The sequence below is a fragment of the Trichosurus vulpecula genome, chromosome 7 (assembly GCF_011100635.1).
Source record: "Trichosurus vulpecula isolate mTriVul1 chromosome 7, mTriVul1.pri, whole genome shotgun sequence".
Lineage (NCBI taxonomy): Eukaryota > Metazoa > Chordata > Mammalia > Diprotodontia > Phalangeridae > Trichosurus > Trichosurus vulpecula.
Genome location: NC_050579.1, coordinates 56,273,050 through 56,286,591, shown reverse-complemented (window position 1 = coordinate 56,286,591; position 13,542 = coordinate 56,273,050). Strand labels below are relative to the sequence as shown.

Sequence of the window (13,542 nt, the reverse complement as noted above, 5' to 3'; positions counted from 1 at the left end):
ACTTCAGCTGAAGCACAATATATTCTACTCTACCCTTTTACCTTTACCCTGTATGTATCCCCCTGTTTCAAATGTGTTTCTTATAAACAACATAGTGTAGGATCATGGTTTTTAATCCATTCTGCTAGCCACCTCCACTTTATAGAAGAATTCATCCCATTAACATTCACAGTTATGATTACAAGCTGTGTCTTTTTCTTCATCCTGTTTCCCTCCCCCTTTTTATGCTTTTATTTCTCCCTCCTCCCTTCCACTCCTCAAAAGAGTTTTGCATTTGACTACTGCCTTCCTCAATTTACCCTCCTTCTTGATTTTCCTCCCTTATCTTAACCCTTTTCCCCTTGCTACTTCTTCCCTCCCTTCTGACCACTCCCCCTCCCTTTCCTTTCCCCTTTCCCCTCCTACTGCCTGTAGGACAAGTTTGATTTCTATGCTTATCAGAGTATGGTATTCTCTTCTTGAACCAAATCCAATGAGAGTAAAGCTCATATACTACTCTTCTCCCTCCCTCCCTCCTTTCCTTCTACTATAATGTTTTTGTGTCTCTTCATGTGACGTAATTTACCCTTTCCTTCTATCTCCTTACCTCTTCTCCCAGAACCCTCCCTTTACATCTCTTAATTATGTTTTTATCATTATATCAATTATTTTATACTGACACCCACAGTCTATGTGTATCCCTTTCAGTTGTCACAATAACTGTACTATTCTCAAGATTGACATATATGTGTATATATATAAATAACATATATAAAACAATATAATCCTATATAAGGATGTAAACAATTTGCCCATATTGATTAACAAGGTGTGCGTGGGGGGGGGGGGGTTTCCTCCATTTACCTTTTTGTCTCTTGAGTTTTGTATTTGGAGATCAGATTTTCCATTGAGTTCTGGCCTTTTCATCAGGAAGGTCTAGAATTCCCTTATTTCATTGAATGTCCATCTCCTTGCTTGACAAATTATGCCCAGTTTTGCTGGGTAGTTGATCCTTGGTGTAAAGTTATGTTTTATTGTGTTTTTATTTATTTTGTTAAATATTCCCCAATTAAATTTTAATCTGGTCCTGACTGTACTGGGGAGTGTTACAGGATCATGTGTTTGATCTCTCTGGTCTAGAGCACTAATAGTTTTGGTGACTTGCCCGGGGTCACACAGCCAATATGTATCACAGACAGGACTTGAGCCTAGTACTTTCTGCCCTGGATGCAGGGTGTCTACCCAGCATGCCATGCTACTTCTCTAATGATGCCATAAATTTGTATGGACTTCACAGTGTACAAAGTGCTTTCAAATTCTCAGGGAGAAGAAGCAGGAGAAAGGGGTGAAGTTGCAAAAATGGATATTTAGGCTTTATATCAGGAAAAAAAAAACTTAACAGTTACTATTATTCTGATGTTGGATAGCCTGCCTTAGAAGGTAGCAGGATTCCCCTTTCCCTGGAGGTCATCAAATAGAGGCTGGCTGATCACTTGTTCTTGGAGATTTTTTTTTTCCAGATATCGATTAGAATAGATGGCTGCTGAGGTCTCTTCCATCTTAAATTCTTTAATTCTGATGGTGTGATCTCATTTGATCCCCACAGTTTTTTGTCTTTTGTTTTGTTTTGTTTTTGTACTGGACCTATGATTTCATGGTTATAGGAAGGTCACAATGAGGAAACTCCTCTACTAGGTAGCTGCTTTGCAACAGACAGTTTTAGAAACTTGACCAGGGCACTGAAAAGTCACTTCCCTTGTGACCCTTGAGTCATACAATCACCATATCTACGAGGTAGGACTTAAACTAGGTCTTCCTGACTCCAAGGCCATCCCTCTCTCCTTCTAGTGTTTTATGTCACCACAGGAATCACCCTGCATTAATTACTGTGTTACAAGTATTATTATTCCTTTTCTACAAATGACTAAACTAAGGCACAAAAAGGGATAAAAACCCATGTTAAATGGTGTAAAGGTTACAAAGCACTTTTTTCATAACAACCCTCTGAAGTTTCAAGTATTACTATCCCCTCTTTTACTTAGAAGGGAAAAATGGGGATCAGAGAGGTTGTGGGATTTGCCCAAATTTTATTAAGTGTCAGAGCAAGAATTTGAGCCTACAATTCTGACTTTAACTCCAGAGCTCTTTCCTCTACATTATGTATATGTTAAGAACCATGAAGAGAGTACAAAGTGCTCTAGGATTTTAGGTGAGAGAAGATCACTTTGGGTTTGTGTAACCAGATAAATGAAGTTCATGATGATGTTTGAGCCAGACCTTGAAAAATGTATAGAATTTTGATAGCTTGAAATGGAGGGCCTGCTCAGCAGAAGGAAAAGCTCAAAGGTGTTGAAGCATAGCATATTTGTTAGGAATTATAAGACAGTTTTGCTGAAGCGAAGTTTTTGTGTAGGGGAATAGTGAAAGATAAAACTGGAAAGGTAGTTTAGAGATACATTTTGAAGGACTTCAAAAGTAAGACTAAGTAAGGAATTTACACCTTGTTTTATAGCTAATGGGGATCCATAGACTTTTGAGCTAGGATGTGGCGTAGCCAGATTAGGATGGATTAGCAGGTGGAAACACTGGTGATTTGAAGACCAGTTTGAAGTCTGTTGCCACAGTACAGAGAAAAGGTAATGGTCTGAGCCAGGGTGGTAGCATTGTGTGAAGAAAGAATTGGACCATTTACAAAAGAGAGTGTGTAGGAAAAATCAATGTAGTGTGGCAGTTCATGGAGATGGGAGGTGTGTGGATTGGAGATTCAAATGTGAATAGAGGTTTCAAGCCTGAGTGAGAGAGAATAATGGTACTATTAGCAGAAATAACATATTCTTTCCTTCCTTCCTTCCTTCCTTCCTTCCTTCCTTCCTTCCTTCCTTCCTTCCTTCCTTCCTTCCTTCCTTCCTTTCTTTCTTTCTTTTAATTTCTTTTTCTCTCTCTCTGTCTCTCTCTCTTTTCCCCTCTCCCTAGCTCTCTTTCCCTCTCTCCTCTTCTTCTTTTCTCCTCTCCCTTTTTCTTTCCTCTCTCTTTCATTGTTTTATATAAAATATTAGAAATTTTAAGAAATACTTGTTTTAAATATAAGTATAAAAATATCTCCTAAAGCCAGATTTCCAAAAGTGGTTTGTATTTCCACAGCCCCTTCTATAGAAAAGGTGCTTACAAGTTAATTACATCGTTCTACACTTGTCTATGGAATGTGATGATCAATTTATGGTTCATATTGGAAGTAAAATTTGAGATAGAATTTTCTTCTAGAGAAACCATTAGCCATCCTTCTGGGAGAGCCAATTTACCTCACATGGGTGAGTGCCTTAATTGATTCTAGAGAGCAAAAGCCTTTGCTTGGAGGACATGATTCATCTTAAATAGGGAGAGGGTATTTTATTTCTCAAAAGATAATATGCTTACTTTATCCCATTATAATATTAGTATGATTATGATTAATACAAGGTCAAAACTCATGACAGCCACCAACTGTTAATACAGATAGTTCTGATGAGTGCCTTCCTTCTGTACTTGGCTCTTTGATTAAGAATATGTATAAAATTGAGAAATTAAGTTATTGGAATTTTTTCTGGATCATTTCTTTCTACAAAAAATTCTAATTCTTATGATAACATAGAAAAAATAATGTTTTCTGCCTTCAGGTGTGAGCCAATGTTGAAATGTACAATCAATGCCATTATTTGTTTGATAAAGTATTAAATGAAATTATGTAATTAGGGTGTGCAAAATTTTTAATTTTCTGTGAAAAGATTCTAACTGGTTTTTTAGCTTCAGCTTCCCTACAAATTTTAGGTTTCAACAAAATTATTAATTATGTTGCACATTGGAACAAAATTGATTAGGGTTAGTTACCTTTACCTTTTATTTCTACCCTAATCCTGCTGTATATCTTACATGATGGTATTAGTGTACTTAAAATTAACAAAGGAGAAATAAATTAAGTTCCTTATCCAGAACTATTTGTAATACAATCACTTTGGGATTATTTTCAAAAACAAAATCAACCTCTACACCTTAATAAAAATAAAGTGTAATTATAAGTAACAGCATTTATAATTCAGTAATTACAGGTTGTACATACTTTAGTATGCAGCACAGTTGCCTAATTCTATTTTAAAAAGAGCATCTCTTTTCAGTCAGTCAGTAGCCAGAAGCCAGTCCCTCTGTAATAACATCACACAGTGCAGAGCTGAGTTAGCTCCACATGGTGGTTCATATTCTCATTCTGACAATGCTCTTGCTCTTTGTTACACATCAGGAAACTTCTATGGAACTCCCAAGCCTCCAGCAGAACCTAGTCCTTTCCAGCCAGATCCAGTTGATCAAGTCCTATTCGATAATGACTTTGACACAGAATCTCAACGAAAAAGAACCACTTCAGTCAGCAAAATGCAGAGAATGGACAGCTCTCTTCCTGAGGAGGAAGAGGAGGAAGACAAGGAGGCAGTTAATGGAAGTGGAAGTACAGGTTTGTAACTGATGAACAATTCTTTATTAGTATACTTATGGATTAACTTTAACATGGTACTAAACTTTAAGTAGTTTACTTTTGTATATGGCAAAAGGTAACAGTATTCCAACTGGCTGTCTACTAATATGACACGATAAAGCAAAGGACATCACTATAGACAGTATACTCAATTCTGAAGGTGATTTCAAGAAATACAAATTTAAACTGTCAATTAAGTTATAGAAATAATGAGCTATTTGCATCTTTCCTTAAGAGGTTTCTGAGGTTAATGTCTGATGTCCTAAGAAAAATCTTGATACTTGTTTCCTCCCTGTGACTTGTGATGAAAATTTAGGTGGTTTAGGAAACAGTTATAAAAATATAGTTACTAATAGGAATCTAAAATCACAATAGGAAAATTAACTTGAAAATTGACCTCTTTCTCAGCAAAAATTTCACATTGGCCCCTTTATTCTTCATTCAGTAAAAAAAACTCAGATCTTAGTGGAGATCACCCTCTATTCTGGTGGACTCTTGTTGTATTGTAGGAGCCACCTGGGAGGTAGTGATACCTCAGATTAGAAATATAGTTAGGAACAATAATGAAGGCATGGGAGGACCTCATAAAAATGCTCTTTACCAAATATTTCTCCTTTTAACTTGGAAGGAAACTTCCTAGTCAGTGTCCTTCTTTGTAGCTAAAATAACCAGTTTTTCCCTCAATCTCATCCTCTGACCACAGTCGGAATGTATATAAGGAAATAAAGACGTCTGGGTTGACCACAGGTGTTTTTTGTAAAGGGAACACAGGATCAGAATAATAAAACAACATAACAGTAGAACAGACTGCAAGACATGCCTATTAAACAAGTGGATGAGGAAGGAGGATTAGAGAAAGAAATCTTTGCAGTTTTCTCACAGAGGTTGCTAGTCACACTCTATCCTCAGCAGTTCGCCCCCACTGGCTGTCCCTGGCTGTTGCAGGTCAGGGAATCCTAGTACCTTCCGTGGGCCACCATTGCTTGTGCCTTTTTTGAAGGCTTGTGTAATCTCTCACAGTTTAGACAAGGTCTTGTTACCGTTGCATTGATACCTTGAACTGTATTTACCAAGCCTCAGCTCTGGTCAAGACTGCTCCCTCAGCTCTTGGAGGCAGAGTACCTCCAAACAGAGGGCTATTAACATGTGTATCAAGAACAGCAAAAAGATAAGTTTGGCTGGAATAAAGTGGAGCAATGTGTAATAGGGCTAGAAAGGTAGGTTGGAACCCAATTGAAAAAGGTTTTATATTTTATCCTAAAGGGTCCGAGGAGCCAGTGGCCTTGATCAAGTAGGGCAGTGACATGGTCGGACCTACAATTTAGGAGTTGCTCTTTGTTAGCTGTGTGAAGGATGTACTGGAGAGGTAGGAGACTGGAGGCAGCAAAACCTGTTAGGTGGCTATTATAGTAATCTAGATCATAAGTGATTAACCATTTAGTTAACAAACATTGATTAAACAACTACTGTTTGCCAGGAGGTGATTTGGTGCTAGGAATACAAAGACAAGGTCTCAAGGAGTTCTCTTTCTATGAGGATTGGGACCTGAAATAAAGTAGTGTGTACCTGATGAAAGAGGGTGTTTTTGAGAGATGTTGTGCAGGTAAAATCACAGGATGTTGGAACTGAAGGAATATGGGCAGTGAGGAAAAATGAGATGAGGATAACTCTGAGGTTGCATGAATGGAAGGATCCAGTGCCCTTAAGAGAATAAGGACATTGAGAAGAAGGATGAGTGAGTTTGGGGAAAGAGAGAATGAGTTTTGTTTTATACACTGCTGATTTTCAGATAAATATAGGATATCCAGTTCATAATACCTAATAGATAGTTGCTGGTGGGGATTAGAGCTCAGGGGAAGGAGAGACTGGGCCTCAGTATATAGAGATCTGGTAGTCATGAATAGAAATGATTATTGAATATGAAATTACCCAGAAGGAAAGTAAAGAGAGAAGAGAAGAGAATGACAGTGACAGAGAATGACAGCTCTGCCCTCAAGAGCTGAGAGACATACTAGATACCTAAGGACAGACAGCTTCCAGGCAGCCCAGAAAGAGCCATTCCCAAGGAAAACTCTGTGAGGAACCCATTAAGGGAATAAATGATGGCTAGTAACCAGGAGCTGGGAATTTGCCCTTTTGACCCCATGCTCTATTTAAATTTGAATCCAGTCTCCCCAGGAACCTTTTCTGTATAAGAGGAGAGAGTGCCCTCAGTTGGTGGGGAGGGGATTTTTCTGTAACAACTGCCTTGCTATACTTGTTTAATAAAGATCATTTCCAAAAGCTAATTAACTCTGGCTGGAAACTTTTGAATCATACTACTCTGGGGATCCTGCCCACCAAGGCAAGCAGGAGTTGAGGAACCCTGGATGGAGAGTCGCATATATACAAAAGAAATAGAAGATAGTTTTGGGAGGACACAAAGGGCTGGGAGATCAAGAAGGAGTTCATGTAGAAGGTGGTGTTTTAGCTGATTCTTGAAAGAAACTAGGTATTCTGAGGGGTGGAGATTAGCAGGGAAAGTATTCCAGGTATGAAGGACCAGTTCAAAGGATCAAACACACAAAATGGGGGGGAGGGGTATATATTGCATAATAAGGTTGGAAAGGGAGGTTGGTTTCAGGTTGGAAAGAACTTGGAAAGTGTGAAACCAAAGAGGTTAAATTGATTTATTGACTGATTGAGGAAGTGCTGCTGGAGGCTTGCAGGAAGAAGAGGACCTTTGAAAACTGCCTCTTGGGGGAGTGTGAGAGAATCATTTAGGTGGGAATAAATAGAATATCTTGCTTACTCACTACATGAGACTTCTTTTTGTAAATATATGTGAGCCCCGGCTTGAGAGACGATAATCCAATAACCAGTTTGGTTTATGTCTTTTTTTTAAAGGAATTTCAAAGTTTGCTTAGTTGATACATATGAATTTGACAAATATTACACATTTAAAAGGGTGCTTTTTTGTTTCAAATATGAGTATATAGGCAATTTTAATTATCCGAAAAGAAATTACTGGATACAAATTTACATTGTCACTTTTAAGTTCCTAATGATTTTGTTACCTTTGATACTTTGGCATAAATATAATAGCACCTGTGTTTATTTTAGTTCATTTGGAAGAAGGAATGTTTTACATTGGAACACCAATTTACTTAATTACCCAAAGAAAGCAAAATTATAGGAGGAGGCCTGCTATGTTTAAGATTATGCCTGAGAAGTCATGCTGTACAGATTCCTCATAATGAGGCAGGTAGAAAGGGAAGTTGCACTGTTTTCTAGTCTTACCATATTTCATGTCACTGCTGCCCTTCAGAGGGAGTTACTGTGAATTCCCAAAAATGTCTTATTACTTATATTGCACCCCTGCCCCCTTCGGCATCGTTCAGAGCTGATGACATCGTTTTTTCATCTGGCACGGTCCATTCTTCATGGCAGGCCAAAGTGGGTAGGGCCAGGAAGATCTGGATTCAAGCTTTGCCTCTCATGCATCATGCTTTGTTGCCTCATCAATTTCCATAGATTTAATTCTCTTTAAGTATCTCCCTTCATAGTGAGCTTAGTGCCTGTCTCACAGTCTTCTTCATTAACTCAACTTTTGCCCTCATATTAGGGGACATCACTTACATGTTGACTTTGCCCCAAATACCCTTCTCAATTCTTCAGTCCACTCAGCTCTTGTGAGCTGTTCTTCTACTCTAACTAAGCAACTGCAGCAGCAAGGCGATAATGACAGTTTAGATGGTAATTCTCAGAGCGCCTGTGTGGTTCTGTATCGCAGTGTACGAGACTTTCCACGCACAGTGTCGCAGAAGTAAACCATTTATTCAGACACCAGAGGACCATGTCCCACAAGCCATTGTCCAGTCTATCACAGCAGTAAAACCTTCCGCACACAGTATAACAGCCTGGAGCCTCGCCATCCCAGAACCTCTCTGACCCCCTGCTGGGGTCTTCTCCAAAACACACACACGGTACAGCTCAGTCAGCCTGCTCGGCTCTAACAATCACCAGGGCGGCCATTAGCAGCCAGAACATCTCTCTCTCAGCATTTCCTGTGACATAACTTCCTTTTCCTGTCAGGATGCTCCTCCCACCACATGTAACTTAGGCTTCCTGTGGTGAGCAGGTCACATGGCCTATTAATGGGTGGGAAAGATCTTCAAATCTAATTGCTACTACAGCAACACACAAAGATGGTCATGCTTTTGATCTTGCCACAAGTGTTCTACTTCTCCCACCACCACCACAAATAATAATAATAATAACAACAGTAACTAACATTTTTGTACCACTTTAAGATTTGTAAAGTATTTAACATTACCTCATTTGACTCAAGAACTCCAAAATACAAATACAGTCCTAATTTTGTATCATTCCATTTCTCCCTATGCCATATCACTCCTCATCATGTTCATTCCCCTACCCCTTAGTGCCTTCCTGGGTGCCATCCCTGCTCCAGCTATACCCTTTTCTTTTCTCAGTCTGACCTGTTAGTGAATCACCTCAGCTCTATTCTGCCTTCTGCTTGAATTCTTTGTTCCTTTGTCCTATTGCCACAGCCCAAACCTGACTTACTGTGTCATCTGCCTTTTTTACTGCTACTCCTAGTGTACTAAACAGAGGCGGAAATCGGGCAACCATGCAAAAAGGGGCCCCTAAAATTTTATCTAATCTTGACTGGGCTCTTCCTGAGGAAGATCTCTTCTCTTTACTATTTGTTTCCCTACGTAATTCACCACAGCCATGGTTCCAAACCTTTTTTCTTCTCAACTACCATAGCAAACCCTTCCCCTCTACCCTTTCTCAGCTGAGTATCTTCAATTTATACTTTACCAAGAACATTGAGGCTATTTGCCTCAAGCTTCCTCTTCTCCCTCTCTTTATTTCACATTCCCCTTATCTCACTCCTCACTGTGTCTATCTTTACTCCAATCTCTGTTCAAGAAATGGCCCTTTTTCCCACTAAGGCCAACTGCATCACATGTGTCCATGACCCCATTCTCTCCCGTATTCTCCAAAAATTATCTTCACTGTCATTCTCCCCCTACCCCCACCCCAGCCTCCCCTTTCTCTCTATCTACTGGTTCCTTCCCTACAGCCTAGAAATATGCCCTAGTAACTAGCGACTAGAGTCTTGTCTCTTCCATCCTTAAAAACCCCTCACTAAATTCTACCATCCATGCCAGCTATCACCCTATATCTCTCCTCTCAACTAAATTCCTTGGGAAAGCCTCCATTTGGTGCCTCCATTTTCTCTCTTCTTACACTTCTGAATCTTCTACACTTGGCTTCTAAACTCATCCCTCAACTGACATTTCTCTTTCAAAAGTTACCAGGGACTCTTTGTCTGATGGCCTTTTCTCATTCCTCATCCTTCTTGACTTTTCTGCAGCATTTGACACTTCTAACCACCCTCTCCTCTGAGATGTAGTCTCCTCTGATTTTTTTGTGACACTGTTGTCTTGGTTTTCCTCCTTCCTTTCCACCCACTTCTCAGTCTCCTTTTTGCTGCATCTTTGGCCTCATTGGGATCACTGACTGGTAGCATCCCAAATTTCTGTCCTGGGCACTGTAGTACACTGGGGGTCTGGGTTCATATTGTGAGGACACAATATAGTGAATCCTGCAATGTGATAATAACAAAAAGACCTTTTATTGTAGGCAATAGATGTTAAAGGGATTGAGGACAGGGAGGGGCAGCTAACATTTCTAACAGAATGGAGAAACCCTGACAAATCTCTGTCATGGCTGCCCATATAGGAACCTTCTGACATTACTGGCTTGGATCTGTGTGGATGCTTTGAGCCAGTTTGGGAAGCCCGTTTCATTTATGCAATTGAGAGAACCACATAGACCTCTAAGCACTTACAGAGAAGGGAGATCACCTGGCCAGTTCTATGCCACTGCCTGGCTATACAGGTTTTGCATATAATTTCACTGGCTCGTGTCAGACTACTGTCACTACCATAGCTGGACCTGAGAGAGATCCTTTGTTCACCTTACCTTTCTGTATGAAGTCTTCCATAAATTCCTTGTCTCCTGTACTCCATGCCCTGAATCGAAAGAGCTCTAATAGAGTCTTAGTTCCCTGGGATGGGACCCTGCAGTAGACTTTACATTTGCAAAACAGTTCCAAAAGATAGAGTCATTTTTTCACAAGTTGGAAGGTCTTTGTACCAAGTTGGACTGTAAGCACTTCTAGTGATTTTTGCAGGATGATCTCCAGTTATCATTCTTCCAAGTTGTTTCTTGGTAGCCAGCATCTTTTCACTATCTCATAATATCCAGGGACACTAATGAGTTTATAGGGAGTCTCTGATCTACGTCTCCTCTTTTCGTTCCAAACAACAAGGCCCAGCCTGGAATCTCAGCAAACCTGCTTATCATTGAGCAAATTCAAGTAGTCCCTTTTATTTAGACTGTGCCAAGGATGCAGCCTAGAAAATCACTTAAGTCTCTGGGCATTTATAGATAAGGGAGTTCACATAGCTGTATTCACTTCCCGACAGACTGTGCAGGTGATAGGGTTCAGAGAGGTCACATGTCATCTCCCATATAACAATGTAAGCAGTTGATTCTTATTTCATACCTGATGATTACTCCCTCACATTTATTTTTTATTTGTTTCTCTTGGCTCCTTTACACTTCTAAATTTCTATGCAGCTCTGGTCTTTTCCTCAAGAATGCATGAAAGTCCTGTACTTAGAAGTCTATTTTTTCCACTACATGATAATATTCAGTTTACTAGGTTAAGTTTTTTTTTTTTTTTTTTGGTTAAGCCTATATCCTTTTCCTTCTGAAATATTGTAATCTAAGCTCTCTGCTCCTTTGTGGAGTTGTTTGATAAACTTGTAAGCTTTGGATTATGGCTATGTTGTTTCTAGGAGTTTTCATGTTGGGCTTTCTTTTTCCACTTTGCCCTCTGATTCTCAGAGATCTGGGCAGTTTTCATGTAAAATTTCTTGAAAGATGAGGCCTGAAGCTCTTTTTTTTTTTTTTTTTTGGTCATATTTTTCAAGTAGTCCAAGAATCCTTAGTTTGGGTTTTTGTTTTTTTTTTTTTTCTGTGCAGTACTTTACATTTTCTTCCTTGTTTTTTTTTTTTATAAGTGTTTTGACTTTGTTTTGTTATTATTGTTTTCGTGGAATCATTAGTTTCTGTTTGGGCCATTCATTTTCAGGGAGTTCGTTGCATGAGAAAGATTTTGTACCTCTTGCCAAACTTAATTTCCTTTCCAGTTCTTCCATATAGTTTTCATCATTTCTTTTCCAGTTTTTCTTCTAGCATTCTCATTTCATTTATAAAAACTTTTTTAGCTCTTTAAAAAAAAAAAAAAACAAACTCTTGCTTCATGAACTCTGCCGGGAATTCTAGTCAGATGTGTGCCCAGCCTGTTTTTTTGAAACTTTGCTTGTAAATGGTATGAGGTCGCACTCTTCTAGGTTTGTGTCTTAATCATTCCTCTTACCATAATACTTTTTATGGTGAGATTTTTGTTGTTCTTTACTCATTCTTCAGCCTGCTTCTTGACTTTGGACTTGATGTTAGGGCAGGGCTCTAGGCACTTCTTTAGGGAAAATCAGGGTTGGTCCTATTGTTACTTCCTTAGATTATTGAGTATTACTACAGGATATCATGAACAGCTTAGGCTGGGGACTTGCAAGCTTTCAGTACTGCCAAAGTACTGAGCTAAGGTACAGTCTGATCGCTGTCCCCTTGATCCGAACTCTGTGAGTTACTGACCTGGATTTAGGTCTGAGCGGCAGTTGACAGCTGCCAAACTTAGATGCTTTCAGCCAGCTGGGAAGCTCTCCTGGTTCCAAAGGACAGAGTTGCAGGCTCCCTTTGGATCCGAGGTGCCTGCCCTGGTCATTGCTCTGCAGGCTTTAGATCCCTGGTCTTTCTTTTGAGCTATGGTCCCACATCAACAGATATCTTAGACATTTTAAATTGGATGTTCCATAGGCATCTCAGACTCACAAAACCAAATCAAACCTAATTTTGTTTCCTGCCAAAGACACTCCACTTATGAACTTCCCTATTTCTGTTGAGGGCATCTCCATTTTTTTCATTACTGAAATTCCCAGCCTCAGAACCGTCCTTGACTTCATGTTCTTCCCCAGTTGCCACATCTTTTCATTTTAATCTTACATCCATTCCTTTCTCTACATTCATATCCAGTAGCCTCCTAATTGTTCTGTCTGCCTTCAATTTCTTTCCCATCTCAATCCGTCCCCCACTCAACTGCCAAAGTGTCCTTCCTAAAGCACTGATCTGGCAATGTCATTCTCCTGCTCAGCAAACTCCATTGGCTCCTTATAATCTCTGGGATCAAATATAAATCCTCTGTTTGACATTTAAAACCCCTGGCTATTCTTACAGCCTTTACACATAACTTTCTTTCATTCACTTCATGTATGTTTTATTCAAAATGACCCTTTTACTGTTCTTTATACGTGACTGTGTCTCTGGTCTCTGGCCTTCAGCCAGGCTCTCATGCCTGGAATGTATTCCTTCCTCACCTCTCTTAGAATCCCTAGTTTTCCTACAGACTTATGCCAAGGGCCATATTCTACATGAAACCTATCCTGACCCCTCATACTGCAGCTGCTAGTGCCTGCCAAAAATACCCACCATTTATACAAACTTATTTATGTATATATTGGCTTCCTTGAGAAGACTGTAAACTTCATGAGGGGAGGCACTGTTACTACTTTTGTCTTTGTATCCTAAATGTTCATAGTGCCCTGCGTATAAGTACTTAATAAATCCTTCTTTATTTCTTGCTTTTTTTTTTATTAATGACAAGTCCCTTACCCCACCTTCTGCCCGCAACTTGTGCTTCTCACAACTTCCAAAGAGATTTTCTTTAAATGAAGATCTGACCAGGTCACTCCGTTAACCTGTAAACTTCATTGGCTCACCATGGCCTCTAGGGTAAAGTGTTCGACTTTTAAAGCCCTTCACAACTTGGCTTCAACCTCTCTTTCCACCCTCATTGTACATTATTCATACACTCTGTGATCTCGTTCATGGGCCTTCTCTGTCCTTCATAGCCAGTGCTCCAT

At 39.5% G+C, this 13,542-nt stretch overlaps 1 protein-coding gene across 2 annotated transcripts in view; it reads left to right on the top strand.

The window, feature by feature from the left end:
• Positions 1-13,542, top strand: part of MAGI3 (membrane associated guanylate kinase, WW and PDZ domain containing 3) — a 237,935-nt gene that overhangs the window by 131,571 nt on the left and 92,822 nt on the right. For both annotated transcript variants that reach the window (XM_036766303.1, XM_036766304.1), the window contains exon 4: positions 4,250-4,459. In XM_036766303.1, coding sequence (XP_036622198.1) covers positions 4,250-4,459 — 210 coding nt within the window. The remainder of the gene's footprint in view (positions 1-4,249; positions 4,460-13,542) is intronic.